This window comes from Poecilia reticulata, linkage group LG9, assembly GCF_000633615.1.
Source record: "Poecilia reticulata strain Guanapo linkage group LG9, Guppy_female_1.0+MT, whole genome shotgun sequence".
NCBI classification, from domain to species: domain Eukaryota; kingdom Metazoa; phylum Chordata; class Actinopteri; order Cyprinodontiformes; family Poeciliidae; genus Poecilia; species Poecilia reticulata.
Window position 1 is genome coordinate 7,061,605 of NC_024339.1, and position 27,321 is coordinate 7,088,925.

The 27,321-nt window shown below is 39.9% G+C and overlaps 1 protein-coding gene across 4 annotated transcripts in view; it reads left to right on the forward strand.

Annotated features, from left to right (window-relative positions):
- Positions 1-27,321, forward strand: part of galnt9 (polypeptide N-acetylgalactosaminyltransferase 9) — a 1,026,805-nt gene that overhangs the window by 994,436 nt on the left and 5,048 nt on the right. For all 4 annotated transcript variants that reach the window (XM_017306599.1, XM_008417601.2, XM_008417604.2 and 1 more), the window contains 3 exons: positions 16,453-16,638; positions 18,704-18,841; positions 23,235-23,330. In XM_017306599.1, coding sequence (XP_017162088.1) covers positions 16,453-16,638; positions 18,704-18,841; positions 23,235-23,330 — 420 coding nt within the window. The remainder of the gene's footprint in view (positions 1-16,452; positions 16,639-18,703; positions 18,842-23,234; positions 23,331-27,321) is intronic.

Below are 27,321 nucleotides of genomic sequence, written 5' to 3' on the forward strand. Positions count from 1 at the left end.
GTGGAACAAGAATAAGCAGCAAAATGAAAACCAACGCACGGGGAATAAAGCCTTCAAATAAATGAAGGAGAAAACGCACTCGACAAAAATGTTTCTTTTTCTTTCTCTCTTTCTTGCTTTCTTTGTTCTCCCTTTTTCTTCCTTTTTTCCAGCAGTAGCATTTATTATTTAGAGATTTGAAGGTAAAAAAAATGCACCTAACTGATTAGGTGACCCAGGATTATTGATGCTTTCTTTCTATACCTCTGCAGTGCCATACTGTCCCATCAGATTTCCATGTCATACTTCCATTCTTTCTTCACAAACCATGTAGCTACACATCCCTTTATTTCTCCGAGTAAAGTATTGATGTATTATACAGGGTGGACCATAAGTTTCCATCCATAGAAAAAGTAAACATTTTACATTGGACAACCGTTTTTACTTTTGTGGGACTCTGTGTAATCGCTGCATGTCTTGGACCATTTCGGGGTTGATCTGCAACATTTCCACTTTTCTGAAACTTGCAAATAAGTTTTGCCACAGTGTCATGTGTGTGATGCTCGTTCCATGTTTTCTGTTAAAGTTTTGTGCAACCATGCGACTGCTTCCTGATCCAGCCATCAGTATAATTTCAACTCTTTGATCTTTTGTCAAACCCGTCTTCTTGGGCATCTGAAATATAAAAGAAATATCCGGTTTACACTCTCCTATGTATGTAAACTTATGGCCCACCCTGTAGAAACGCTCACAGCAATGGCTGTATCATGTTATATCATATACTACTAAAATGATTTGATGTTAGTTATCATTCCCATTTTACAGCAACCTTCTGCTGGTAGATAATATTTTTTGAGTCACAAAACCACATCTTTTCACAGTAAATTATTGGAAATCACATCAAATCTCTGGTCGTAAAAAGCTTGTATTAACAGCCTCCAGGCAGGTTTGAATTGACACATTGGTCGATACAAAAAAACAAAAAGCTCCTTTTTTATTTCCAGAAGCCCAAGAACGAAAAAACAAAAGCTGCAAGTGTGGGTATTATTTTACAACGTCGCATCATTGATCGTACATTAAGGCATTTTTATCAGCGAGGTTTATGACCGGTGAGGCACCGACTGGAGTCAGATGGATCAATATATGAAATCCAAAATAAAAGCCAATATTTCAGTCTTGACCTTAATTTAGTTACAGTATTTAAAAACCTTTTAGTTATGTTTTAATCCTTTTCGTACTGTTCAACAATATGATAGAAGAAAAAGACATTATTTGATTGAGATTTTGAAATTTTGAGTTAACATCACTCTCTCTCTCTCTTATTAAAATTTGAAATAGCATATGATCTAACATCTGACATTGATTACCTATCCTTCTTCATAAATATCACTTGTTTGTAAAAAAAAATNTCTTTGCTGTATTTTTCCCCCCAATATTTTTTTAGCTTTTTTTCTGTGTAGAGGAGCAACTTTTGCTCTGCTCCCTCACAGCGAGGCATGGTACTTCCTGCCTCATCCTGTGCATTTTCACTGCACATTGAGGGCCCATCAGACAGACTGAATATGTTACACACACTCATTAACTACATTAGATGTCGACATGTGCACTTGTACATGTATATTTTCAGCTTAAAGAGAGAGAGAGCAAAGGCAGTTTGTTTAAGGCAGAGAGACTGTTTGAGGCAGCGCCAGTAGAGATGAGGAACCGCACTGCACTTTTATCATGTATTTGAACAAGCAATGTATAAATCCAGCGATATTGACCATGAAAAACATGTTAGTTCTTGCACAACTCTTTTAGTCTCTCTTTTTTTTTTTTCAAATAGCCTCCCTACTCTCCAGGACAACCGATAATATGTTTATAAAAATTCCAGCGATATTGCTAAGATGTGCTTTGTTTCAGGTGGCGAAGTGACAGCCGCTGTTTTGAAACAGTTTGTAGATGTAGTCGGGCGACACCTTCAGATTATTCTGAACAGCTGCTGCATTGATGCAATTATAGAACAGGAAATTTTAAGCACACTGATTAACCTTACACGCCATCTGGATTTGTAGAAACGGATCCGAATCACTCCAGGTGTGTTTTTTTTGGTTAAGGCAAAGAGTCTTGTACATGTGGAGGGGGGAGGGGTTAATCTCTTATTCACAACATGCATAAATTTATGTATCAATCCAGCAAGAAAGTTTCCTTATTTTCTTGATGCACTTTTAGTTTCTCTTTTTTTTAACTCTCGATAGTAATAAATGTAAAGTTCTCAGATTGTAAACATGATGGTTGTGCTGAAGCGGCTCTGAAGTTCAGTGAAAGTGCAGTCTTTAAAAAAAACGCTCTACTCTGCTCTGATATATTGGTTTATCACTGTGTCTGTGGGTAAATATTGGAAGGAATTTCAAAGATTTTCCCTTCAAATGCGGAGATTTCTACTATAAAAGGAAAGAAGTTTATGCCAAACATTTATGCTTGCCTTTAAAATCCAGTTCTATTTGTGTGCGCAGGGCGGCTAGATTTATCATGTTCCCTTGGAGGCAGGGGTTGGGGGGCGTTGTTGTTGTTGTTGTTTTCTCTCAACTGTCTGGAAGAATCTTACGTGGTTTGGAAGCAGGTCAAAACAGGACGTGTGTCCTCATAATCTCCATGGCGTCAGGAAAAGCTACTGCTATCTCAAATCACAAAATCTAACAAAATATTTCCAATTCATTTTTTTTTTCTTTTCTGCTTACGCAGACATTTTTTTTTCTTTCTTTGCCATACGTGGGAACATTCAGGCACCGTAGACTGCTGCTGCTGCGACCAGACAAAGGCAGAGTGACTCTCAGTCATGTTTGAATCAGACGTCTCCAGTGGGCTGCAGCCGGCCGCAGTGAAAGCAGTCACCTTGAAAAGGACAGGAATGTCGTTATGAGTGGCAGCCATCTGTGTAAAAAGGAGTCGTTCTGCCACTTTCTAAATCAACGCTGCGCCTGTGTCCGTCAAACTGCAAATGACAGTGGGCGCTCACCATATGCGAGCCCTTTCCAACAAACGCAGTCATTTCGTGGAGGAGGAGCAGTCCAGGAGCCTCGGAGGGACCCTGAGTTTACAATTTAGCAAATGGATAATGATAAATGTGGAGAATTACTGGAAGACTTCCATAATGTGGCATGTTGGATAAAGCAGGTTACCCTATATCAATCCGTCTGGTTCCCAACATTTCTCATTTCAGAAATGAAATGCGTCTGTGATTTATAGATAGATGGAAGACTGCTTTTGTCGCTCTTCGCTTTGATTTAGTTTGAAACGTCTTGTATTAAAATCAGATTTTATGAACATTTATTGCTGCTAGTGATAAAGATGTGTGAAAAGCCTTACAATTATTGCTGTCCTATAATTTTTCATGGAAAAAAGAAAAATTTATATTAGATAAATAATCCAATGTCAAAAGTCACTTGTGAGGCAATTATTGATAATGTACCTCCTCAGTCTAGCCCCCAGATTTTCTTTTATGCTCTATTATATGCATGTTTTCTACAAGATTTAGGTCTACAGGGTCCGATAGAATATCACTGTCTTGATTTAGGATTTTTGGATCACTATCCTGCATTGACCCACATTGATGTCATCACATTTACATTTAATGTGTAAAGTCTCTCATTTCAATGACTTCACGATGCTCTGCACAGTAATGAGGTTTCCTGGGATCTTTGGAAGAAAATATGTTCACAGCATCACAGATGTTTCACCTTTCTTAACAGTTGGCATGAGGTGCTTCTCTGTGTTAGTTTCATGCCAAACCCACCTGGACTGTTTGCTGCCAGAAAGACTGTTAGTTTCATCTGGTTAAAGTACACGGTTCCAGTTAAAAACCACAAATGTCAAATATGCTGACATTTGTGATGGTAGGACAGAAAGCCAACTGGCATGTTGTTAGAATCCGAAAATTGTTTTGGCGATCTGATCTTCATGGTTGTTTCTGCTGCAGCTGAACAATAAGCGTTGTAATTATTTTAACTGTCTTTATTGGTTTGTGGTGTCGAGGTAGTAGCCAGTGACAAAAAGAAACAGATATTTGAGTCACAGCTTATTTATACCCTTTAGGAACCAAAAGTCATTAACTGTGCTTCCACTGATCTTAAAATTGCGCAGATTTCAATTATGAAAATAAAATCAATGTAAACTCTGCAATTTAAAAAAAAACTCATGTTTTTCTTTAAAAAGGTTTTTGTGCTACAATGAGGTGGTGTTTCGACTTTATCAAAATTAGTGTATTTCAGAAAAAAATGCAATGGAAAAATGTATTTTTCACATCACGCAAGTCATGCGATCAACCGGATGTCGCTGCTGGAGTAGAAGAAGAAGAAGACGKCATGGAGTGGTAGGAGTGTGATGACGTGGCATATTTTTTAATCAATAAACATATCCACATGTGATTTTCATTGCGTTTCTTATTTAATGGAATAAGAAATTAATTGTGAAATTGTGTTTTTTTCGACATTAGTGGCATTTTGACAACATTTTGGACACATTTGAAATGTGTTGATTACTATATACGTGTCACCAGAAACTTGGACCAACTTAACGTAGGTACAGAATAAAAATACATTCATTTACCTTCATTTTAATTGAAAGGTTTCAATATTTGATTTCTTCAAACTGATTAATTACACAAAAAAATTTAATTTGAGCTAATTGAGCTAATTTTGCTGCAATAAAAGTTTAATTAATATATTTTTTTACACATCTTCACCTAAGCAGCCACCAACAATGTGTGCCACATGTATATTTGGAATTCTTTAGAATTGCCTGTGACGTCTCCGGCACAGGATTGATTACCTCTTTTGCCACAGGTCCAGACTTGCAACACGCAAGCATTCTTCTCAGTACTCTTCGTCAATAAAGTGTACATGACGTTAACTATAGCGCTGAATATCGCTCGCCTGTTTGTCTCTTTCAATGCCTGCATTATTTAGCGGCTGAATCAATCTGCCGGTCTCTAATGGACTCGGCGTTGCTTACTCAGACGCTCGCTTACTGTATGTACCAACATGAATCTGTGTCCAGGAGCAGGGACAAATGAAAATAGATGTAGCTGTAAAGGAGCGGGATCAGGTTTTGTTTGAGGAATTACTGCGGCTGCCGACAGGACTTACTCCAAGCATATGGCGAGGCGGAGCAGCTCCCCATATGCTTTTGTTGTGCGGCGGAATTTGTTTTGGGGGTTTTATTCAATCCGCTAACATTGTCAACCGTGCATTAATGAGCGCTGTGCATGCATAATTCACAAATTATACTGTCTTGCTGTCTGTTCGAGGCTTGCTGATCCAAGCGATATGCATGAATTATACCACGTCGGATTCAGTGTTTGGGAAGCGTGTTTTATGCGTTTCTGCATTACAATGACATACGACCTCTGTCGGGAAACAAATGGAGTCTGAAGCGCACGTCTCAGAGTGTGGCGCCGTGGTGCAAGGAAAAATTAACGTAGTCACCTTCCTAAAATAATGGCCTAAGTCTTTCTTTCTTTTTTTATCAAAATCATTTTTTGGCAAAAAAAAAAATTTGACTTGGGTCATTATTTTTAGGAAGGTGCCAGTATGTAATTAGACATATTCCTTTAATGCGAACCTATTTTTAATGTGACTATAGAAACGTCCTCCTTATCTTGAAGACATAATTTTAAGGCAGTAGATAAAGACGTTCAATAAATCTGTTGAAGACAACTGAATTATTTACACTACTCTGACAAATCTCTTTCAGAAGGCAACTAAGAACAAACACGCCTGAGCATCAGAAAGGCTGTTCACATCGTCGACTCTTTCCGATGTCAGAAACTTTGGCTGAAAACTCGAAGTGTTCTGACAGCGCCCAAGTATTTGAAGAGCACCAGCTTGCAGTGGTTTAGCTGCACTAGCAGACTGTAAGGCATATCAAAGGCGAAGGGCAGCGACGAGGTGGAATTAGCTTTTGACAGGCACAGTTAAAAGGGTCTCCATCTCCATCACTCTTTTCTCCCCACTCCCACTATAGACGTATGAACAGGAAAATAGGGGGGAAAAATGTGCGATACGCAGTGATGGATCATGTGGATTTCCTCTTATCCCGTCGCACAAAAGAGCGCAGGGGGGTGGGGTGGAGGCTCTGATCCTGAACGCGCTCTGATGATGCATCACTCATCTTCCCATCAGATTTTAGAGGACAGAAGAGGTTGAGGCAGGCGTGCTGGCATTTTGGCTCAGAGAGTCATCTAATACTATTTATTTTTCTTTTTTTGTTGCAAGCCAACAGCTATTTATCAGCAAACAGATGCTCAGTGTCCGATGAGAAGACTGTGTCCACTTTCTCCGGTGGGCGTTCTGAAACCATAACTTAAAAAGCTGACCCCTTCATGTTACAGTAACACAAAGCATGGTCTCCGTGACTCATGGACGTCTCCAACAGGAGGGAATGGCACCACTGCATTCTGACTGTAGCACATTAAAAACATTTTTCCCACCTATTGCACAACAATGCAGGGGTTACAATGTCTTTAGGACCTTCCCTTTTAATCTGTGGAGTTCTCTTACAGATTTGGTAGGTTTCTGTACGTCTGTCATCATGTTTAAGTCTTGATGTGGGGGAACAAACACCTTCATCACGTGACAGCCTGAGAGAAAGCAGGTGCTGTACAGGAGTACAACATTACAGGAGTTATACTGTTGTGCTTCTTTCGTCCACCTTGTCCTTTTACGTTTTCCTCACCATATTTGAGGCCAGAATGTCTTATTCATGGCATCCCAAGAGTATTTTTCCTATGAGGGTTGACAAGTTCTTTCATTTTTACCACCCTATGTGCAAGTTGGTGATGTGCATCTATAAGCGGTCTCAAGACTGAGACCGATTACTACAACATCTGACTGGCAACTCAAAAGCTCTAATAACACCGGAACTACAACCACAAATCCTAGAAGTGTTGAAAAAGAGGCGTCATGGATGCTGAGCATGGCCAAAGAACATGGAGAGAAATTCAAACCATCTCTTCCATTAATGGTAAATAACCATACCACCGACTCCAATGCCTCCCTGCCAAGTTTTCGAACCATTCAGCCGCTGCTGCGAACCCTGTTTCATCAAGAACTCTCCACTTTCATGTGCAAGGCTCTGACATGGCACTGTGTTTACGGGCATACTGGATTTTAGATTGATCGTCTCTGCAGCTTGATGAGAACCTTATGCTGCAACCAGAGCAGTGATGTGAGGCAATGTACTAAGAGCATTACGTTGTGTCATTTAGAGCCCTGCCTGCCCAGAGTGAGCATGGTTAGGTTGACCACTCTGAACGGCATCCCTTCTTTCACTTTGTTCAATAGATAGGTGGGTCCATGCCAGAGGAGGAGCTACCACTGTTCCTACCAGGCTCCTTTAGGCAGTCGGTAAGCTACGAATGCTGTATTCTGCCACCGTAATAATAAGGCTCCACAGTGTCACAGCTGATTGTAACTGTACTCTCATAACAGGAAAATCTCATGCTCCATGATGCGTAATTGGGAGCACAGCGCGCTCTTGATGCATCCCAGAAGGCATCTTTAAGACTCTGCGGAGACTATCTACATTCTAACTGAGTGTGAAGTCACGGTGCATTCCAAGTCCAGTGTGAAGGGAACCCTATTAACGAGTCGGCATGTCACAAAAAGAAATACCTCAGGAGTGAAAACGTTTCTCTCTTTTACAGCTGTGAACTTGGAGGGAAATCTGATCTTTAACGTGTGCATGTAGGCATGTTCATGTCGGAACAAAATGAGCGACCTGGAGTGTTATTTGACAGATTCTTGGATACGTCACACTATGAGAATCTATGATATATTCTTACACACAAAGCCAACAGCACTGAAATGACTGTTTTAAAAAGAAGAATGTGTGAAAGTGTGTAGAAATGTGTTTCTGTTTAATGACTGGCACAGCTTTTTGTACCTTGAAATTAGCTCGGATGTGATCAAGCATTGCTTAAGGCCAGCAGAGCTAATTAAAAAAAAAAAAACAGGTGACTTTCTCATGTTTCAATATTTGCTGTCCTCCTTGTTTCTCAGCAAATATATCAACGATAAAAGTTGACTATGATGCCCAGTATCCAGTGAGGGCCCTGTCTTCATGAAAAGATGTAATTGCACAGTGCAGGTAGTCTGCACCTTCATCAGCATTTTGTAGTATTTCTTTGAACTAGTGCAGACTTTTTTTTTTCCTCTGGAAAAACGCAGCTTTCCTTCTGATTGCAAAGAGGAGAAATTTTCAATTAAGATGGGGCGTGTAAAATTCCCCAGATGTAACTCTGTGCGCACAAGTTATTATCTCATGGGGACACAGCAAATGAGTTAGTCACTTTCTTCCAAGTTAATTGTGATTTTTTTTTTCTTTTTTACTTGAGCTTCAGGGAAGTTGTGAATGCAGGTCTGCCTTGAAATCAATAATCCAATCGTCAAAAGTTGAAAAGTAATTGGCACTGTGGCGTGCTGGAAGTGCAAAAATAATGACTGATTAGTAAACCGCCATTAAAGGGAAGCTTTCCTGGTTTTCAGCCTCAAATCTATTTATGATTTTTTTCCCTAAGTAGAAAACAAATGTTATGTTGATGCTTTTAATTATCTAAACAGCAAATACCTTTCATCATCTCATCTAAATAGCTTCCCTACACCATTCTGCTGTTTCCCTGCTGTTTTTAGCTGAGCTCTTAGTTTTAATCTGTGAATTGATTTTGGTGAATATTTATCAACATTTTATGCTGACAAATATATCATACGGTGCTGTAGACTGACAAAATGCAACTGATACTGTTGTTACTACATCTGGGGGAAAGGGAATTATTTTAGTTTTAATCGAAACAGGGCTGCACAGTTGGTAGAGCTGTTGCCTTGCAGCAAGAAGGTTCTGGGTTCGATTCCCGGCCCCGGTCTTTCTGCATGGAGTTTGCATGTTCTCCCTGTGCATCTGTGCATGGTGGGTTTTCTCCGGGTACTCCTGTTTCTTCCCACAGTCCAAAAACATGACTGTCAGGTTAATTGGCCTCTCCAAATTGTCCCTAGGTATGTGTGTGTGTGCATGGTTGTTTGTCTCTGTGTTACCCTGCGACAGACTGGTGACCTGTCCAGGGTGACCCCGCCTCTCGCCTGGAACGTTAGCTGGAGAAAGGCACCAGCAACCCTCCCGACCCCACTGAGGGATAAGGGTGTTTGAAAATGGATGGATGGATGGATGAAACACTTTGAAAAGAAAAAGTACTTCAAGTCTGACATAAATATCTTTGAAAATGATGTTGCAATTGCAATCCAAAATGGTGGCGTCTCGACCTCGGCTTTGGGAAAGGCAGCTCTAGAAAATAAGCAATTTGATGGAAGTACTTACCATGTCTGGATAATTGTTAAAAAAGAAAACTTGATTGTGGAAAATGTTTGCTCATCCATAATTTTTTCAGTATTCAATTGTCTAAAAAAAATTCTCAATCTCTTTCTATTGCTGTCTTTCTTTCTTTCTGTCTTTCTTTGTCTATCTGTCTTTTTTTTTTTCTTCCTTCTGTCCCTTTTTAGAGTTCATGGTTTTAAACACTGAATCTATTCCCAATAAATTCCCAGCAAGTCCTTTTTTGACACATTGTGTTATGCATTTTGACTCAAAATTTTGAAAACCTGATTTGAAAGTGTTGAAATTTGACATGGGACCTTTTTGTAAATGTTGCTACGTAAGTATCACAGCATTTCTGTTTTTCCTTCTGTATGTGCCCGGGTAATAGTTGGTACTAAAATAGTGAGCTTAGGATGCCTGATTGGAAAGGAATTTCATCATAAATGTGCTCTCAAAAATTGAGCTCCTGGATTAATGCGAATGCACGGCCCGTTCTGCATGCATTAGTTACGCGTCTGGAAGACTATTTGGCCAGCTTTTCAAATGTTACTTACTGGCAAAATTAGCCAACCACTCGAAATGTTCACAAGATGAAAAGTAGCCGTTATTGAAGGGTCAGTAGCGCGTGACACCTCAGCAACACAGTGGCAGAAAAAACAAACTGAACGCATCCGCACTGTGTTTCTAAATAACACATCCGGCGCAGAGAAATAAACCTTATTGTCTGAAGTAAAGCAGCACCAGAAAATTTAGGCATTTTTTTTTTTACATTTGCAGGACGCGGATGCGTTGCTGAAAATGGCTTGAATCCGCGCGACAGCTGGGGTTTGTGTTTGAGGCAGAATCCTACCGCTGACATTTCATCACACCTACCTGTGTCTGTCTGTTGCCGAGTCGCATTAGTCACCGAGCTGGGTTTAAAGCGATGAACTCCAGCTGACCCTCGACTGCCGACACACTCATTTGGGAGATCCTGAAGTGTCTATTTGTCACCGGAGGATATAGCTTTTAACCCTGTGTGTCAAACATGTCAGCCGTCCCTGTCAGGCGGAGCATGCTACCAAGTGTGTATGAGCTCATCACAGCCTTTCATCAACTCAGTCTGGGCTCTTGGCTCCTTGTTGCCCCGCTCTGCTTTTCATTTGACCACTTTTGGGGGGAAAAGTCAGACGGCTAATTTGCAAAAAAAAAAAGACTGCTGAGATAACAATTTGAAAGCCTCTATCAAGAGACTTGGAAATTTTCTCCTGTTCAGTATTTGAACAGCATCTGGAATCCACCAGCAGTGATATCCATCCGTTGATTCCAGCTCCACCATGAATGAATCGAGCTTTTGGATTTAGCGTTGAACTGTTAGTCGTACAGGAAACTAAAGGAGTTGCTTCCAACTCCTTTAGTTGTTTGATGCTTTCCTCTACTCTGATTTATTTTCCTTTAAAGCAAAGCTCAAGGTGATGTGACACCTTCCTGCTATAGGTAACAGGCAAGGGAACTACTTTTGATAACTTCACAGAGCCTGACTTAAAGAAATAACTAAAACTGACCTTGTAAGGAAGCCCTTCAGGCTAAAGAGGTCATTTCCGGTTCTGGCCAGATGCACAGTGGCCAGTTTGTTTATGTCTTCAACAACCCACTTGGTTCAAGTGTCACTCAGGTGCCATGCTACAGAAAATGGGTCTATTTGAAATGCATCTTGCTTTGAGAAGACCTTCATGTATCAGAATAAACTTCACCAATGTCCATATTTCTAAAGCGTCACTATAGGCGCCTCTTATCCAGCTTTACATCTTTTATAATGTCGATTATTTGTATCAAACCAAATTTTACCTCTCCTACAGCCTTTTATTTATTTGGCATTAAACTGAGACTAAATATGAGAGCAAACTCCAGTTACAAAACTTCTTAAACACACACGCACGCACGCACGCACACGCACACGCACACACACACAAACAGTTTGTCTGAATCCTGGGGTGTTATTCCAATCTGGGCTCAAAGATAAGAGACTTTCTCTACTGTTTTACTGCAGGGATGTTTTTCACATCCTTTTGAAAAACTTTATTTCATATATTTATTTGTTTCTTTTTTTGGAGAATGTACTTAAAATGCGTTGTTGACTTCAATAGGCACTCGTCATACTGCTTTACCGAATATATTTAGCTTTACACAGCCACCGGAGAGAGCCCGTTTACAGTTTAAAGCTTTTACGCTGATGTTTTCAGGAGCTTATTTGGCAAAATGGTCCACCAGCAATTAACTAACTGTATGTACACAGACAATTAAATTAGATTAGCGACTGCATTCCCACCACATCAAAGATCTCTGTGTTAAGTGTTTCCACTTAACGATGCAGGCTGCAATTAGACGAAGGGTCACCTCCAAATGGACTTTGCAAAAATGCAGACCAGAGGACCTTCCTGTGGGATGTCACGAGAGGCTGCAGATTAAAGCAATTTTATCTGGTGTTCACATTTGTTGTTATTTTAATCATTGCCGGAATATTAAAAGCGACAGAGTTAGCTAGGCTCATATTGCACCGAAGAAAGATTCATCCCGCTGTAATGAATAAATCCAGACGTCCTGTATGGACATGTTTTTAAATTTATGTAAGCAAAACTGAAATAGTCAGATGTAGATATTGTAGTTTTATTTGTAAGCACAGCAGCTAATAATTCATGGATTATCATAAAAGAACTGGGTCTTAAATATCCACATACAGTGGTACTGACAAGTTTGTAAATGCTGCTCATGTGCAGGATTGTCTTCAGTTAATTTGAAGCATTACGTTTTCAGATATATTATAAATAACTTCAGGCTTTAATGCTGATATTCGTACAGCCATAATTCCTCCCTCTGCCTAATATTTGGATCAATGTCCATTCCCAAGTTGCCAAGAAATAATATACATTTGTAACCATCAATAAGCTTTTGCTTTTACTCTATTTGGATATTTGAACATCCTGACAGTAAAGATAGAAATAATTTAAATTGGTTGTTTTTCTGTCATGGGTTTGATTTCTGAGTCCAGTCCAGTCCATACACTTAATGTTAGCCTTTCTCATCTAACCAGAGTTTTGATATGACTTTTAATTAATCGTCTTGTTTGAATGTCTAACCAGGAAACGATTGTCAACTTTTTTTTTCCTCTGGAAAATCTCATTGAGATTGAAAATGTCTCTTACAAGAAAGTTTTAGTCATGACTGGCAGCAGCACAGAGTTTACAGAACCTTCACGTCAAAACAGATGAACATCATCATAAATACAATTTGAAAAAAGATTCCTCAATTTTTTTACCTTAAAAACTCATTTACCTTAAAAACATTCCCCGACAGCAGCACCTGTAAGTTCATGTTTTTCTGGAAATGTTTCTTTCCGAGTTTGTTTCAGACTTCAGGCACCAAAAGTAAAAAGTAAGTTCTCACAACAAATAGAATATTCTCCAGTGGATTTTCTGTTTATTTATGTTTTCCAACAAATACAAAGGGAGAAGTCCAAGTTAAGGCCTTATAAATAAGAATAAAGATTGACTTGTTTAGAGTGATCAGGAGCTAACTTGGAGCCTGTCATAAAATCAAAGCTACTAAAGCACCACTGCCACCTAAAAGCTCACAGGTATTAAAAATCCTGGCATATAAAACACTGTTTTGACAGTTTGCTGAGTTCATATATATATTGTGAGTTTTTTGAGCTGAGAAGAGGTTTTCATCAGCATCCTTCGCAACACTCTATTCCCTGCGAACGTTCTCGCAGCAACTTATCGAGTGTTTAAATTTTGAAGGAAATGCACCTTCGCCTCCCTGAACCTCCCGGCCTGTTCCATCGCTGGCGCGTTTGATTAACTTCCCTCACACATCCAACTTGAATTAGGGTCACGAAGGTTACGGTGCAGACAGATGATATCTATAACAATAACACTTCATTCCAGCCTAATACGGGTTTGAAGTAAGCAGGGAAAATTCAGAGGATTGGAGAGTCTGAAGGCCAGAAGGTTGAACAACAGGAATCAAAACTATTTTTTTTTTAAACTCACTGAAATTCTTGCACCAAACATTTTTCCTGCTTCTTACCCCATCATTAACTTTTATCACGAAATGCTTCCTAATATGTCACACCCACTAATAATTGCCATAAAACATCAGTAGTCACTTCATCTGTTGGGGGTCATAATGATATGCCTGACTGAGGTACATTGTAAAACATTTTATAACGCATACTTTATTTGCAGTACATGATTATGAAGTGGAATCTTTAGATGTAAAAAAAAAAAAAAATCATCGTGAGCACAGCCTATTTAAATTTTTATAGCTTGAATGTAAATAAGATGATAATTGCTCTTTAATTTTTATTCAGTCAAACAAATTGAGGCCTAATTTGATTCAAACAAACCATTTACAGTTTGGCGCGTGTCGTTTCCTGACAGGTTCTGCGGCCCTGGAGAAACAGCTCTGGAGGGTATTGATCTGCAATTTTCTTTAAGTGCCAACTGCTAACTGTGATTACGCATATCCACATTTACAGTTATCCACGAGTGGCGCGCGCATATATCCATACCCAGTTACCGCATACACTTCCACACTAACTACACTCCTGCTATTGATTTTTTTTTTTTACATAGCAAACAGAAGGGGTGGGAGGGGAAAATAAAGGACATAGAGAGAGCATTACACATCCAAGGGTTGTTGCCAAGGGAGACAGATAGGAGCTGCAGGGACGTAAAAAAAAAAAAAAAAAAACGTCCACGAAAAAGGCACCAATCACCAAGCCGTATGTGGGGAGGGAACTGCATCATGGGGCGGAAGAAAAATGGATAAACTCGACTCGAAAGCACTAATGGATTTTCTTTAGAGCGGGGTCGTGGCGGTAGATCAGAGGTGAAGATGAGGGGGTTTGTCGGTCAATAGAGGTGTCACGGCTCGGGTCACTCCTTCCCAGACTCCTTCACTGCTGATACAGACGGTTTCAGGGAGAGAACAACAGCGTAGATACCTCTGATAGATTTTATTAACTCATCAAATGCGTACGAGGGCGCCTGCCTCTTTGAGCATTACAGGAATATACAGTATATATATATTTTATCCATAAAAAACACTACTGCGTGTTTATCTATCCCATAAAACTCCAATAAAGTACATTACAGCAACAAAAGGTTGAGATAAATCGGGGTTATGAAAGGTTTTACAAAATTAAACAACAACATTGTAGAATAGCATCTCATTTTAACAAATGCATCAACGGAATCATAACAGAAGAAACTGTTCATTAGAATAATGAGAAGTTGCGAAAGACAGACTTCCCCCTGTCTTAAGCATCTCACGCCATTATATGAGTATTTATGTGCCAGCAAATTAAATCGTTTTAAAAGTGACAAATATGGTAACTTAAAACACTGCAACTGACTCAAGCATATTTGTGATGTACCAAAGCCTGATATTTCCGGTTCAGCTGCGCTGCAAAGGTCCATTGTTATAACCATCAGGACTGCATTAGTGAGTCACCGCGTTTCCCCGGGTGACAGGTTCCCTTGTTAAAATGTAAATGGGCACTGATTCTGAATCGGTTCCACGTTTGCTGCTTTACGGCCAAAAATATTCCCCATGGGAAACGAAAAGCACCAGTCGAGGTTTAATATGTACCTGTAAAAACGAAACTTCAGCTTTGGCCTTCTCGTGTCCAAGCAGGATTGTTTCGCCGTCACGCGTCCGAAACAGGAAGCTGTCGTTGGCCGTACCGATCGTTAAATAAATGCTGCCCGTTCGGCGCGGGGCTTCTTTCCCTTTTCCTCAGGTAGTTGGAGAAAATATTTTCCCAGCGATATTCTCCTAACAGTGTGCAGCGTGTTTCATTTTGGGGGTCATAGAGATGTTAATGAATGGCAGCATCTGTTGCACATTGCGGTGATAATCATTAGGACACAGTGGGTGACGGGGAGAAGGCGGTAGTTCGCGTAGCTGTAAGAACATTAACATACGCTCTGGCCTTATGGCGGCACTGTGTCAGGATGCAGCTGCTGCGCCTCTTTACCCCAGCGTGACGCGCATTCTCCCAGACAGGCAGACTTTATTTCAAGAGAGGGCCCTGCTTTGGCAGAGTTATTTTTTCTTTTATCTTTTTCTTTTTTTCTTTTTTCTACATGGCTTTGAGAAATGACTTTTCTGCTTCACCACCCTGAGCATGTAGTCGGGGATCACAACATCCCTCAGACTACAATCAATTATTTCTCTCTGCGCTGACTGATGCTTTTAAAAGTGACATTTATGCAGCGCCTGGTTTCTTATATAACTCTCTGTGCCATACACTCGTCGTAATGGGGATTTCTGGTTGTCACTGGTAACTCACTCAGGACTGGGACGTGGAGCTGTAGGTGGGTTTTATAAAACATCCATCCTGCTTTTTCATTCACTTCAAATAAGTTCTAAAATAAGAATTGCAGTAGTAATGTTTAAGCCGTAACAATGACAATAACATAATAGCACTTTTAATAATGTTGTAATTCTAAATGGGCTGGAACTTCAGATGTGTCATCGAGTTGCTCCATGAAATAAAGCTGTTAGTTTGCAGCTGTTTGCTCCACCAGATAAAAGCTGAATGGTGACAAAGTGTCTGTTCCTGCTTGTCCTTGTAGGCTGTAGTGGAGGACTGGTGCCCGTCTCTGGCGTTCATGTTTTAAGGCAAGAGCACTGCCAATCAAGCTTGTATACGTGTTGCTCACACTCTTCCCCTTTCTCTCCTCTAAGGCCAGTTATCATGGCCACCATGTCGGCGGATAAATGGTTTTTCTGGAACAGTCAGTTGCTTCTCCACCATTAGCGCAGCTGCATGAGCATGACTGACGGCGTCAAGATCTTCCACTTGGTTCTGATTGGTCGTTTCTGACTGGGAGCTGTGAATTTCTCCAGAAGGCAAAAGTAGCATTGGAAGAAGTGTTACTTTACACTTTTTTTTGTTCGTACAGATTATCTTGGTCTAATTCGATTTTTTTTTTTTTGTTTGATGGTCTAAATTACATTTATTGTGGAGGGAAAAAAAGCCAAAACAGGAGAACTCTCAAATACCTGTAATGGCAGTGTAAATGTCCATTTGGACCGCCATATTTGATGAAAACACCACTTCCTCTCTGTGCCGTCTAGGTATGGCAGTGCGGTGGGAGCATGGAGGTCCTGCCGTGCGCCAGGGTCGCCCACATCGAGCGCACCAAGAAGCCCTACAACAACGACATCGACTACTACGCCAAGCGCAACGCCCTGAGAGCGGCGGAGGTGTGGATGGACGAATACAAATCCCACGTCTACATGGCCTGGAACATTCCCATGAACGTGAGCCTCTCTTCATGCCGCGCTTTAATCCCCACGCGACCTTTGGCCGCCTCCCCCCTCCCCACATCTCACTTGTTCATTCAAACCTGCAGGCCAGGTGAGACGCTGATCGATACAAATTCAAAATTCAGATTTCATCCTCCGTGACCTTCACACTGGCGGTGGGCCAAGTGAGGGGAAAGAAGAGCTGAATCAGACGAGAAGAGCACTAAGTAAAAAGAAAAAACAAGAAAACAAGCCTCATGTCAGTTTAGCATAATTGCCTTCAAGAGTCTACTGAGATGGGTCTACTAAACAGCAGCTTTTATTAATGGAGAGTTTAATATTGAATTCATCTCCTTCGGCGCCGAGAAGAAGATGATTATAAATGAAGGACAGCTCAAATCTCTAAATGCTTCCTAAAACAATGTGTTGATATTCTCGAAAACCTTAATAAGCAGCTGCTGCTTAGTTATATATAACTACTGTCTTTATATTTATATGTATATACACTCTTGCAAAATGAAACCACATCGAAGCCAGAACAGAATCAGCAGCAGATTCCAGCAGGAGCAGTAGAGGTACATATGGGGAGAGTAAAAGGTGGCAGGTGACGAACTAGCCATTCCCGAACTCAGTGGCATGGCATGTTATTACCCCAGCTGTCCTGTGGCGGGGAGTTATTTTGTGTACTGTAAAGACCTAATGCTACGATTATTTCATCAAACCCCCTCCAAAGTCCCCCACACACACTCACAGACCCTTGTTATTGTCTGAGGTGCCTGCTGAGAGCACAATTGCTTTGAATAGAGAAGGCTTTATGATTCGCCACAGTGGGCAGCCCTGAGTCCAAATACCAAACAGCAGCCCGGAGAGTCTGGATGTGTGTGTTGGTGTTCCGGTAGCCGAGAAGCGAGTGGATATTTCGAACTGGAATTCATTATTGATACAGACTTGAAGCGGGCTTCGTAGCTGGCAGCAGAAAAGGCTTTTCTTGGAAACGGCATCTGGTAGCAGATGTGTGTGTGTGTGTGTGCGTGTGTGTGCGTGTGTATGCGTGTGTTGCTGTGTGTATTAATCTCTTTGGATGTGGTTGCTGTGCATCCTAACTGGACCTACACCCATCCACTGTTTTCCACTTCCGATACAGATACAGATACAGATACCTGAGGTTTAATATCGACAGACATCAATTCGTCACAGAAAAACAGAACTGAATTGACTCAAGACGTTTCATTTTTCTAAACGGATATAAATGTACTGAATTAAAAATTTATTCAGTTCTGCACTGGTGTTCTGTGCACCAGTGCAGAACACTTTAATACACCATTAGCTTCACAAGGTTGGTCAAACATGTCAAAACAACTTTAATTTGTTCAGTCAGTGCAAATTGGAGTATAAAATCCAATGTAAAATAAATAAAGAAATTGAAACTGACAAAAACTATAGGTTGACTACGTTGGCTAAACATAGTCAAAAATAAACTGCAACAAACCTTCTTTCCAATGGTTCATAAAGTGCAATTAGGGATTCTAAAAAATAATGTAAAATAAATAATAAAGCATGACATCGCTCAGAGCACAAACATAGAAATAGACTGAATAGATCTGCCCTTATGGATTGGGTGTCACCAATGTAGAATTATTTTCAAATTCTGGAGCTATGCAGATATTGATATTGGATTGGTGCACAATGCATTTATTTCCATATGAGTCCACATTAACGCAGCACATATTGATATGCATATAGTGTGTGTGTGAGTGTCAGAATTAAGCCTGAGGCGTTTCAGCTATTAGGCCTTCCCCCGGTTCATTCAGAGACCGTCCTCTATAAAGCTATCTGGACGTGAGCGCTCATAATCAAGCAGCTGATTAGAATCTGCTAAGTACAGATCAGGTCTAATGGAGAAACAATGAAGGTCTCACATGACGAGTGCACCTCTCTGTCTCTTACCTAAATGCAACGCCGTATAACTCCTTCTTCTTCCTTTCCTGCAGAAGACTCTGCTATACTGTGTGTTGCGCCTGACTTTTTAAAAACAATTTTTGTCCTTTCTTTGTCTTTGCTTTGCGCCGCATGCCGACAGAACCCGGGAGTTGATTTCGGCGATGTCTCGGAGCGCGTGGCCTTAAGGAAAAGGATGCAGTGTCGGAGCTTTCGCTGGTACCTGGAGCACGTCTACCCGGAGATGCGGATCTACAACAACACCATCACGTATGGCGAGGTGGGAGAATCGCTAGCTAAAGGGATTATTGGAAATAAACTGAATGTTAAATTAAGCATAACATAAGCTGTGATTCTGTTGCAGGTGAGGTAATAAAAGGGAGCTGTTTTTAAAGAGGATGCTAAAGTCAGGGTGGATAATTTGATTCAGCAAATGATCAATAATGAAAATTAGCTCTTCAGAAGCTTTTTTTTGTGTGCGTGTGTGTGATTCTCTTTTTAAAGTAAGATCTACTTGGGGGAAAAAAATATGTTTGAAGTCAAAGTTTCCAAGCTATGAGTCAAAATCACAGTACTGCTAAATACCTAAAACATATGTAAATTTTCTCTGAGGTCCTTAAATCACCTGGCTATTGCTTTCCTGTGCAATTCTGCTAAAAAAAACAACTTTCGCTTCCAGCACAGTCTGGTCTTTCTCCCCTTGACTCAGATTCTCTCTCGTAGATTTTTTTACCGGACCAATCAGCAAACAGAAGGAGAAGCTGTTAACAATGACATTGAGTTTCTTCATTGTTTTAGAATTGGCAATGGCAGCTAATTCCAAAACAATGCAATGACAGCATGTTGACCTCGCGTCCAAATATTGAGGTAACATTAGCAATCGTCTCGTTCGGATCGGCACTTCTCTCTTCGCAGTGGAGGACGGCTCAGTCAGTTTACAGCTCAGTCAATTTCCGGTAAGCTTCATAGCGTTGGAACTGCTGCATTACATACGTCACGTCGTTAGCGATTGGGTAAAGTTTAAAACTTCAACACAGTCCACTCCTCCAGGAAGAAATCGTTTCTCAGCAGCCGAGAGCCCAGACCGTCTGCAGGGAGCAAAGTGAACTGCAAGGGCTGGTTTTTACCAGGCTACCTCAGAACTAATGTCACCGGGAAAGATACACAAACACAACAAGCAGCACACCATCTGGATGGTGGTCCTTTTATAAAATGATCTTCAGCTCTTAGTACTTTAAATCATTTGTGCTGTTTGATTTCCAAGCTTTAAAGAAACAACTTGCTCCTTTTGATTCAACTTTAAAGAATCAACTTGCTCCTGTATTGAACAGCAGGAATGCTGAATACATGCAGCTCATCTGGTGTCATTCTCAATCAAGAAAAAAAAACCTTTAGTTTCATTTTTCAGACCTGAGATGGGTCGGATCAGGTATTTGTGAATAGGAGGCTCTGATCGTTTTATTTCTTTGTTCCATAAATTCAACAAGGTGTCAGAACCCCAAGGTTCTGATCCATATCGACATGATAGTGTCACACACCTGGTGCAGATTTGTTGACCAAAGAAAAGAAAGTCTTGCAAAAAAAAATAAAGTGGAAAAACCTGTAAAGGGGAAAATATTTTTTCACAATATTGCATGGCTGAAGTGTTTTTGACAGGCAAGTGGGAGTTGATAAGTTTCTCTATTATGTCATCGCGCCATGATTGTGATTGCAATTTCTTCAGCATTTAACTTGAAATGTTCCCCAATTTGCCAAACCAGAAAGTCCTACTACTGCTTCACCCTGTCATTAATAGATCACATAAAGAACTGAGACATCCCTGCACCTTTGTGGGGAAACTAATCAAACATAACCTTTTTAAATAAAGCAGTAATCACACAAATTGACCAGACATTGACCAGCGAGACGATATGACACCGACAGGCCAAATGCCGTGTCGTCAACCTCCCACATGACAGACAAACCCAAGACTCCAATGTTTCAGGTTTAGGGTAAATTTCTATTGCAGCTTTAACAGAGCAACATTACTACACAAAATTAGATGCAATTTCCCTATAATGAGTTTTAATTAAACACTTATTAGTTTTCCATTCCAGCTTGATTGTCTTGTGTCTGCTTGAGCACCCGACACAGTTGGGGGGGGGAAAGGTTTTTTTATGGGAGACTGAAGAACCGAGCACACTCCTGAGTCTGACATCGTTTGCAGACTTGCTGAAACTCACCGTTTTGTAACCCGCGTCCATTTTGAATACGGGGCAAACTCTGAGGGGGAACAAAAAATCAGAAGGTCTAACCATGTCGGCAGACGTCGGGATTGCATTCATCAAAGTTTCGGACAATTCACACCGTTCTTTGTTTCCTCCACTGGCAGTTTTTTTTTTTTTTTTGCTCCAGTACCCGGCTAATGGATTTCTCAGAGTGGCGTCCTCTCAAATGGCACTATTTCAGATCTGTCGGCAAGCTGGGAAGCGGTCGCTTCGCGTTGCCACACAGCGGCTGCGGCAGACTCGTGTCCCATCTGTCACCGAGCATCAGCACCTCGTTGCACTCGGCCGCGCCGTCCAGACCGGCCGAGTGGAACCTTCCCCCGACCACAACCACATGATGGATGTATCGCAACCTGGAAATGAAGCCATACACATTCAAATCACAGCAAGCCGAAGCCCACAGTAAACACACACCATCGTCTCGCCCGGAGGAGAGAGCGAGACAGAACTGGGACTGGTCACTGCATGATAACATCCCATCACGGCCAGGCCTTTGGGATGACTTGAAGCCTTGTGACGGCTGTGTGAATAAGCCATGGAGGACCTACAGGAAGCAGAGCAGGGAGGAAGTGTCAGAAATAGACAGTGGATCAGCCTTCAGCAGCACGTTGATGTAAACGGACGGCATGGATATTTTGGTTGCAGGCTAAATTATAAAATGCATTGATGGTTACTGAAGGATATTTTTACTCTAAAGATGTTGTTCATAAGTTGTCTTTTTCACATTTTTCCACCCAGAAAGTTTTTTTGTTTTTTTTTGTTTTATTCTGATTTGCACCAGTTGGCTAACATCAACGTAGACAGAGAATGCAAAAAAATACATCATATATCACGGCACACTAAGGATAACACAGAAGGAGCAGCAGGAATGTCTGGCAAACATTTGTGTTGTGTTCTACACAGGACAACAAAGCTTCTGTCCCGTTTGTGCCTGACTGTAAGGAGCAGGGAGGCTTAGGGTGACTTCTGATGGAACTAGATTGTTTTTACGTTGAATTCAATTATGAACAGCTCGAAATAGCAGCCAGTTTCAACAAAAAAAAAAGAATATCATTGACATTTTTTTCTTCTGAAAATCTTTGCACTTTAACAGAGGTGGGTAGCTTCTAGAGCCACTCTACATATTAGGTATACCTTACATTATCTACATCTAACGAAACCCTTATTAGTAATACTTATTTACTGTTGAACATTTCTTAGTGTCTCTGGTTTGAAAGAAAGGAATCTCAAAGGGTTTATTTGGGATTTTTGAAGCGAGACTCTGTTAAAAGGAAGGAAGGATTTAATGTCAGAGCTGCAGCAGAAACTCTCTTGGCATCTTTAATTACTATAAATCCAGATTAGTCGGTCCCAGAGGTTGAAGATAACAGCTAGTCCGTAAACGGAGTCCAAAACCAAAAAAAAAAAACTAAACAAAAAAAAACTAAACAATAGTTTATGAAAATGGCATGCTATAAACCTTTAAAGCATCCAACCATTTGCATTGAGGTATTAAAAAAAAATCTGTAATTATTTTTACAGAAATTTGAGTTCTGAGGCAACGAACCACCAAGGGTAACGCATGTACTATGAGCGGCACAAACATGTTTTAGTCAGAATAACTAAATAAAAGATCATTTAATAACTATTAATACTAGTTTGAATTAATGTTATTAATTTAAACTAGTATCAAGAGTTTCACTCAGGAAGACGACTGCTGGCACACCACCTCCTATTTCTATTTCCCGTTTTTTTTTTTTCTTTTTTTTTAAAGCATCCACGTCTGAGTAAATGCTGCCCAGTGCAAACATAAAAACACTTTTAGTATCCTTCTCATGGAGTTGTTTTTGATAAATCTCTTTTAATCCTCTCCACTGCACCCTTCAAACTAGCCGTTCATTTCAGCCCCCGGGACCAACTAATCTGGATTTATACTAAATGAATTTCTTAGGTAACATATTAGCTGCTTCTAACCTTTTGACAGAACTTTACTTCAAAAAGTCTGAACTGATTCTCCTTTGGTTTAACCAGCAAAAGCCAACATAAAACTCTACTAATGGCTGTTTGATGTACATCCCCAGTAACTACACTGCAACCAACTACATGTTTACTTAATTAACTTAAATATATGGCTTTGCCCTCTTTCCAATAGATGTCTTCTTCTGTTTCAATTCCCCTGATGTTAATATATAACTCTGTGTCGTTCAGGCTAGTGTTGTAAGGGTGGCTAAAAAAAGAAAATCAAACATTCAGCTGAATGATGCAGAACAACAGTAAGTTGGCAAGAACTATAATGAGACGCTTCATTAGTGATTTCCAGGGTTATCTCTGGGTGTTTCACTTTCCGTATGCTCCGATTCTTTATTGACGGAAACAGATCTGGATTGTCCCCATCAGTCAAAATGTCCCCTGTGGTTTTCCTTCCAGGTGAGAAACAGTAAAGCCAGCGGCTACTGCCTGGACCAAGGCTCCGAGGACGACGACAAAGCCATCCTGTACCCGTGCCACGGCATGTCCTCCCAGGTCAGGGCAGACTTCCTGCGTCGGTTGTTTTGCGTTTGTGAAAGTCATCATTTAGAAAAAAAAAGTCATTCAAAGCTTCACTGGGCCACTGGTTAAAAAGTTTTTCTTCAATTTCAGATTTCGTACTCCCCTGAAGAATATTTGATATAATTATTCTCCTCTTCATGCTTTATGGAGAGTAAAATCAAATTTGCCATTGTAAGTGGTGGCAGGAGAGAAGCGTGCGGCTTACTGATTCTCTTTTTACACGAGCGTAGACGCCCACACGCATTATCTGTTGAGGATTTCCACCGCGGAGTAACACGTCTTCCTCTCTTAACAGGTGATCCAGTTGATAAGGAACTAAAATAAGTACGGTGATGTATGCAGAACTCTCATCCATGCGCGGAATCACTTAGTTTTCATCTCCTACACATCTGTTGGTTTATTGTTGTGCTGTTTGTTTGTTTTTTTAGGATGTACAACTTCACAAATGCCACAGAATTCTATGTGCTTAAGTTTGCCATAGAGTAGAGGAGACGAATGTGAATCAGATTATTGGTGCATAATCATGTTCTGATCCTGCAGAGGTTGTAAGAAACGCTGAGAGGCAAAGGTCTGATCTGACAAATACTGAAGGTGCCTTTAAATCCTTTACATGCATTTCACATAATCTTACTGTGCAAGCTGGGAACGCGTTATCGCTACAGCAGGTTTGCATAATCTAAGAAAGTAATTGCTTTTTTGCTGAGAATATTACATGTTGCAGTAAGCACATATGTCCCGGATGCTAATGTCAGCAAGTATGTTTCTTTTTTTTTTTAGAAACTTTACATGAATGATCAAAGGTTCACCTAAATAACAGATTAAAAACATTAATATCTTTGTTGTTGAGCTCATGTGTCGTCTTATTTAAAAAGATATAGCAGCAAAAAATGTTTTGAATTGAAAATGTTTATAGGCGACATGATTTTGGGTAAAAGTGCGATTAATTGAGATTAATTATTCAACATGCAATTCACTTGATTGAAAAAATTTCATTAATTCCAACCACTGCTTTTAGGATATAAAAATTAAGATGTTATATTATACAACTGCTCTATGGTTTTCTAGTCTTGCTACCATGAGCAATCATTCATATTGGACGTGTTGTTGTTCTGAATGACAAAACATTCCCTGTAAAATAGTGTTTTACCAATATTTTTAATGAACAAAATTTAATGATCGCAAGATTTCGGCTCTTATATTAATTACTTGTGCCTTTTTTTTTTTTAATCGAATACCTTATTTCTAAGATTTTTGCCATCATTCCCAAATCCAGCGTGTTCCCTCACAAAGTTTGGAAACATCAGCAGGATAAAGAAGCTGCTGTGACAGCCTCCATCCACCTTCACCGTGACGCATTCTCTCTTACAGCATGAATATCCTGTGAATATGTGAAATAATTCACTCTGGGGTTAGTTTGAGTCGGCGCTTGTTGTCTCTAATCATCTAACTCTGAGATGTTTCCTTTGATTCTATTTAACTCAACAAAGAAAACCAATACAAACAAATCATCTCAGTGCTTCACTTCTCTGAGTCTGTTAATTCACATTGAGCCCTAAGCAGCAGTCAGCACAGTGTAGCAGTAATGGTCTGGGTTAATGGATCTTGAACTCATAATTTGTGGTTTTACAAAGATTTAAGATCACTAAGCAGATGTTCCACCTCTTCTGCTTCATTTTAAAACACTTTATTGGTGTTTTTTTGTTGTTGTTTGTTTTTCTGTCAAAATCACTTTTGGCAAAAAATAAATTGGGGCCTTATTTTAGGAAGGTGACAATATTAAAACTATCTTTGAGGCAGAATATTACATAACCTTTTGGAAAAAGATTATTTTACTTTTTTTTCCATTAGCCACTATTTTTGTAGTTTTAGATTTTAAAATATATAGACATAACTTTTGTAGAAAGAGGGTTTGTACACTTTCTAATCACAGTGATCTAGCACATACGTACATTTACATGCACAAATATTGATGTAAAATTATAATAAGTCATCTAAGGATGTTCTGTAAAAAACCTCAACCCATCTCATTTGAAACTCAGTTACACACAGATCAGTTCAGTCTTATATAACAATGCCAATACAGCAAGATTACATACAGCGCAGGTCAATCCTATCAGTTCCACTTCAAGGAATGCATTCAAGTCGCCCTAATCAGAAGCCGGAGTGCTGAGATCAGGGCTCTGAGGGGGCCGTCCCATCTGCTTCAGGACTCACGGTTGTTCTTGTAGCCGAGCAAAGTTATTTTTAACTCCGCCGCATGTTTGCAGACATTGTCACACTGAATTAATGACTTTGGGATACAAATGAAAGCTCCCTAATGGGACTGTATTATAAAGATTTGAAACATCAGAGTACCCAAGCTTTTTCACCAACTGAGGATGTGTAACTAAAAATCCTTTATTATTATTATAATTAGTGCTGGTTCATATGGGTCCACTGCCTGGTTCTGCTAGGGGCAAACAGAGGTGGACACTGACCTTCCTCACAATACATGATGTATTTTTGTGCTGCGAATAATATAACTCCAGATTCTGCTCAATAGTTTAGTGAAGTACAATTGGAAAAAGGATTAATTAATAGGATTTTACTTAAAGATAAAATTGGAAACACAACAATCAAATAATCAGACATAAATGTCTGACCAACAAAACTTTTTTTTTCTCTTTGTACCTTATGATGATACTTTGCAAATGTGCTCAGGATGCAAATGAAACACTAAAGATCTGGGGCACTTCAGGGTAAGAGAGTGTGTAAGAAGCATACCAAAACATCCAGATGAGAAATGGATATGCGCTCAGCAAAAACTTTGCTTAGACACCAGAATAAATAAAAGCCAAACTGGATGTTTTTGTGTGTATTTTTTTTCTATTTATTAAGCAGAATCCAGCTCTGGTTGTTATGGAAATGCTGTTCATGCATTTTTTATTTTTTTTTTATCTCTTACTTTCCCAACTTGCATAACGGCGGCCCGCTCTTGACAGAAACATGTTTATTTCCTGTTATTAAATGGAGTTTTAGAAGAAGGCCGGCAGCTTAGTTTGTCTTTAGACCACTTTATTGCTGACCCAAATGGAGATGAACTTGGTGCTTGTGAAGCATTCAATTCCATTTAAGTGGGATTATTAACATTACAGTACGTGGGTAAAACTCTCCTTCATGGGAGACTTAAAAAACAAAATAAATGTTACAATGCTTCTGTGTCACAGCTGTGACTTTAAAGAACAGAATATGTTAGTATACTAACATACATTAGTACTACTAGTTGTTAGTAACTAACATACTGACAAGCTAGTATGTCAGTAACATACTAGTACTGTATTTTCCGGACTATAAGCCGCACCGGACTATGAGCAGCATTGTTCAAAGCTTAGGAAAAAAGTAGCGGCTTATAGTCCGGAAAATACGGTATGTTAGTTAGTAACATACTAACACGTGCTAGTATGTTAGTTACATTTAGCTAAAATACTGACATAAGTTAGCATGTTAGTAACATACTAATTTGGTAGTAAAACTAACAGAATATGTTAGTGCTCACATGTTTTAGTATGTTAAATTTAACCAACATACTAACATATGTTAGCATGTTAGTAACTAAAATGTGTTAGTATGTTAAGTACATTTAACTAGCACGTTAGTATGTTATTAGCACAGTTAGTAACATACTAACCATGTTACTATGTAGCATACTAACACATGTTGGTATGTTAGTTACATTTAACTAACATACTAAGAAGTTACTATGTTACTAACATAGTAACATAAGTACATAAGTTACTGTTAGTAACAGTGTTGTAGCACTCGAGATCGGTCTTGGTCTCGAGACCGGTCTCGAGACCATTTTTTGATGGTCTCGGTCTTGTCTCGGACTCGACCGCATTTGGTCTCGGTCTTGTCTCGGGCGCTGAGGACTCGGCATTTTATTTCAAGACCGGTCGAGACCGCAACTGTGAAAATATCACTAAAC